Source organism: Sinocyclocheilus anshuiensis, unplaced genomic scaffold, assembly GCF_001515605.1.
Source record: "Sinocyclocheilus anshuiensis isolate Anshui unplaced genomic scaffold, SAMN03320099.WGS_v1.1 scaffold392, whole genome shotgun sequence".
Lineage (NCBI taxonomy): Eukaryota > Metazoa > Chordata > Actinopteri > Cypriniformes > Cyprinidae > Sinocyclocheilus > Sinocyclocheilus anshuiensis.
The window spans coordinates 2,268,146-2,271,499 of NW_015557091.1; the positions used below are offsets into that span (position 1 = coordinate 2,268,146).

At 38.8% G+C, this 3,354-nt stretch overlaps 1 protein-coding gene across 1 annotated transcript in view; it reads left to right on the forward strand.

The window, feature by feature from the left end:
- The window catches only part of LOC107677325 (acid-sensing ion channel 1-like), a 40,476-nt gene extending 38,707 nt beyond the window's left edge, over positions 1 to 1,769 (forward strand). Inside the window, exon 10 of the mRNA XM_016472209.1 lies at positions 1,295 to 1,769. Within this exon, the coding sequence (XP_016327695.1) occupies positions 1,295 to 1,399 (105 nt within the window). The 3' untranslated portion in view covers positions 1,400 to 1,769. The remainder of the gene's footprint in view (positions 1 to 1,294) is intronic.
- Positions 1,770 to 3,354: the final 1,585 nt, after the last annotated feature.

Consider the following 3,354-nt stretch of genomic DNA (forward strand, 5'->3'; position numbering starts at 1 on the left):
AAAAAAAACATACACAGACAAAACCAAATTAAACCCTGCGGCTCGTGACGATACATTGAGGTCTTAAGACACGAAACGATCGGTCTGTGCAAGAAATTGAACAGTATTGGTATCATTATTTACCTCTGATCCACCGCAATGTCTGAGCGCATTCACAACATCCGGCGCGTGACGCGTGTACGTGCTCTGGCATAGTAGACATAGATACATATAAGTAGATGTCTCATTAGTGACTGTTTCTATGGGCCGCTATATGTTCCAAAATGGCGGACACGTCAACATATCTGGAGCGTTCGAATAGGGCATCTATACATATCTATGATAGTAGACGCATGTGCGGAAGCGATCTGTCGCACGTATACGTCACTCATTATTTACACAGTGCAGAGAGATTGCGGACGTGTTCACTGGCACTGCGATGATCTAAAGATATTTAGAAGTACAGGTCATCACAATGGAAGACGATTTTGATATATCATCAGACAACATGGAATTTTTTGCCCAACCGTATTTATTTGACGTCACGTGCCGGATGTTGTGAATGCGCTCAGGACAGTTAGACATTGCGGTGGATCTGAGGTAAAAAATTATATACTGTTCAGTTTCTTGCACAGACCAATCGTTTTGTGTCTTAAGACCTCAATGTATCATCACGAGCCGCAGGGTTTAATTTGGTTTTGTCCGTGTATGTTTTTTTACTCTCAAAGCCGTGGAGCCCATTGACTGCCATTGTATGACTGACAGACTGATATTTGTGTATTAAATGTAACATGACATTACTATAAATTTAATGGGGAAGGTAAATCCAGAGATTTATTCTGTTTAGCCTGAAAGGCTAAAATGGCTTCCATTGTTTCATTGTGATGAGGCCTGTGCCCAGTAACATGGTGTTATCACAGGTTTACACACAATGAGTACGACACACACACACACGGTTCACTGGAATGACACTGAATTATTTCTATGCATCCTGCTGAGTTGTGATTGCAAAGTTCGCTGGTAGATTTCCAGCGCTATAGAAACAAAACTAAGAAAACTTCTTCCTTCCCTACTCCCCTCCATCCATACCCCTTTATCCATTAATTCTTCCTCCTTTTTATCCAATTTGACATGCATTCTTCATTATTGACGTTCTGTTTGCTGCCATGTTTTATTCACATCCCTTGTTTGTTTCACTCCCTTACTTATTTCCATTGTTATAAATGGGTGTCACTGACATGAATTCCTCTCAACCCCTCATCTGATCTTCTCGTATCCTCCCACCCCTCGAAATCTTCCGTTTCCTCTCTTTCAGAGCACATGTGACACACTCCGGAGTCACTCGGACAGTCTCGGATTCGCGCCGAACGTGCTACCTAGTCACCCGGCTATAGGCAACTTCGAGGAATTCGCTTGTTGATGACACAGGCGACGGGACCCCGGCGGGACGGTTTAGGATATGACGGAAAACTGTATATATCGGATAGACTCCAAAAGAAGTGTAAGTCCACGAAAATGTACATGTTAAATAGATAAAAAACAAAACAAAACAAAAACACCTGAATAGAATCGATATATCATCATCAAGTACAAATAGGCAACACTTCCAAAACAAAACTCAGGTTTTATTAACATCACAGCCACTGTTTGTTTGACATTGTGGAAAATTTCATGCCATTTCTTTTCGGACGATTTCAGACGTACAAATACTGTGACGGTATTACATCCCAGAGAGTATTTTTTCTCTGTGCTTTTCTGAATCCTGTACGAACACTGTGGGCCTAATTTGATCAAGCCGCCTAAACAAATTTGAAAAAGAAAGCATTTTAATATTGCACAAAAATTGTTATAGATACAGTCGGTTTGGCCATGGTTTAAATCTATTTTGGCACTTTTTTTGTACAATATAATCGTGTGAGCTTTAACCGCGGTTTGACTGAATTCAGCCCTGCGATAGTACTCAAAAATGTGTAATCATTCAGAATGTTTGTCTCTGTTCATATTTTGTGTATATAAGTGCAATAATATGCATAATGTGTTAATGAATACCGTATATTACCTTCAAGTCTTAATTATTAGCGGTCAGGTAAACAGAAGAAATGAGATGCTTTCGGTACAACCCGAGTTACCAGCAATTTGCTTTTCATGCCATTTTATTTCGACAAGCTAATGTTACTCTATTTATTTTGACTTCCATCCACTTGGCAGAGATGAGATGGGATGTTATTATTTAGATTGATGAATGATGCATTTTATGTGTAATGTTCATATGAAAGCTTCACTTATCCCACATGTGAATCCATTCATCAGATCGTTTCCTCAGATCGGGAGTTAATTCATTACCTTAAGTGGCAAAGACTGTATGCGATGTGTTGACGTGAAAATCAAATCATCAGTCGCTGAAAAGCTGTTGACGAGTTACATGCTCGTATTAATTATAATGAACATTAAAAATAGATCACAGTTCCACATCCACTAGGATATATTCAATTATTTTAGATGATACAGTTGAAAAGCTTGACACATTACTCGAAAACGGATTGATTTTGATTCTTTTATGTTTTGGGGGGTGCTACCTAGAAGTTACAGGTGTCTTCCTTTTTCTTGCATGCTCATATATTTCTCAACTGCTCATATATACATGTTTATATATAGCCCAAAAAGTATCTGGACACTTAAAGTAATAGTTCACCCAAAATGAAAATTTGCTGAAACTGTACCCACCCTCAGGTCATCCAAGATGCAGATGAGTTTGTTTCTTCATCAGAACAGATTTGGAGAAATGTAGCATTACATCACTTGCTCACTAATGGATCCTCTGCAGTGAATGGGTGCTGTCAGAATGAGAGTCCAAACAGCTGATAAAAAAAAAACTTCCAGCCAAAATATGAGTCCTCTATTCATAATATTGCTTTCTCCAGTGAAAAAGTTGCCTGTCTGAATCAGGAGAGAAATATGCACAGATCAAGCACTGATTACAAGTGAAAACAGTCCAAAAACATTCTGAACAAATATGTTGGTGAGACAACAGGAGATGGACTTTTTTCACTGGAGGAAGTGTTATTATGGATTATGGACTCGTATTTTGGCCAGAAGCGATGGTTTAAAATTAAAACATCTTTATGATGGATTTGTTTCTTACAAGCATGCAGCTTTTCACTTAACGAGATGTTAATGGATGGACTGTAGTCGTGTGGATTACTTGTGGATTATTGTGATGTTTTTATCAGCTGTTTGGACTCTCATTCTGACGGCACCCATTCACTGCAGAGGATCCATTGCTGAGCAAGTGATGTAATGCTACATTTCTCCAAATCTGTTCTGATGAAGAAACAAACTCATCTACGTCTTGGATGGCAAATTTTAATTTCTGAG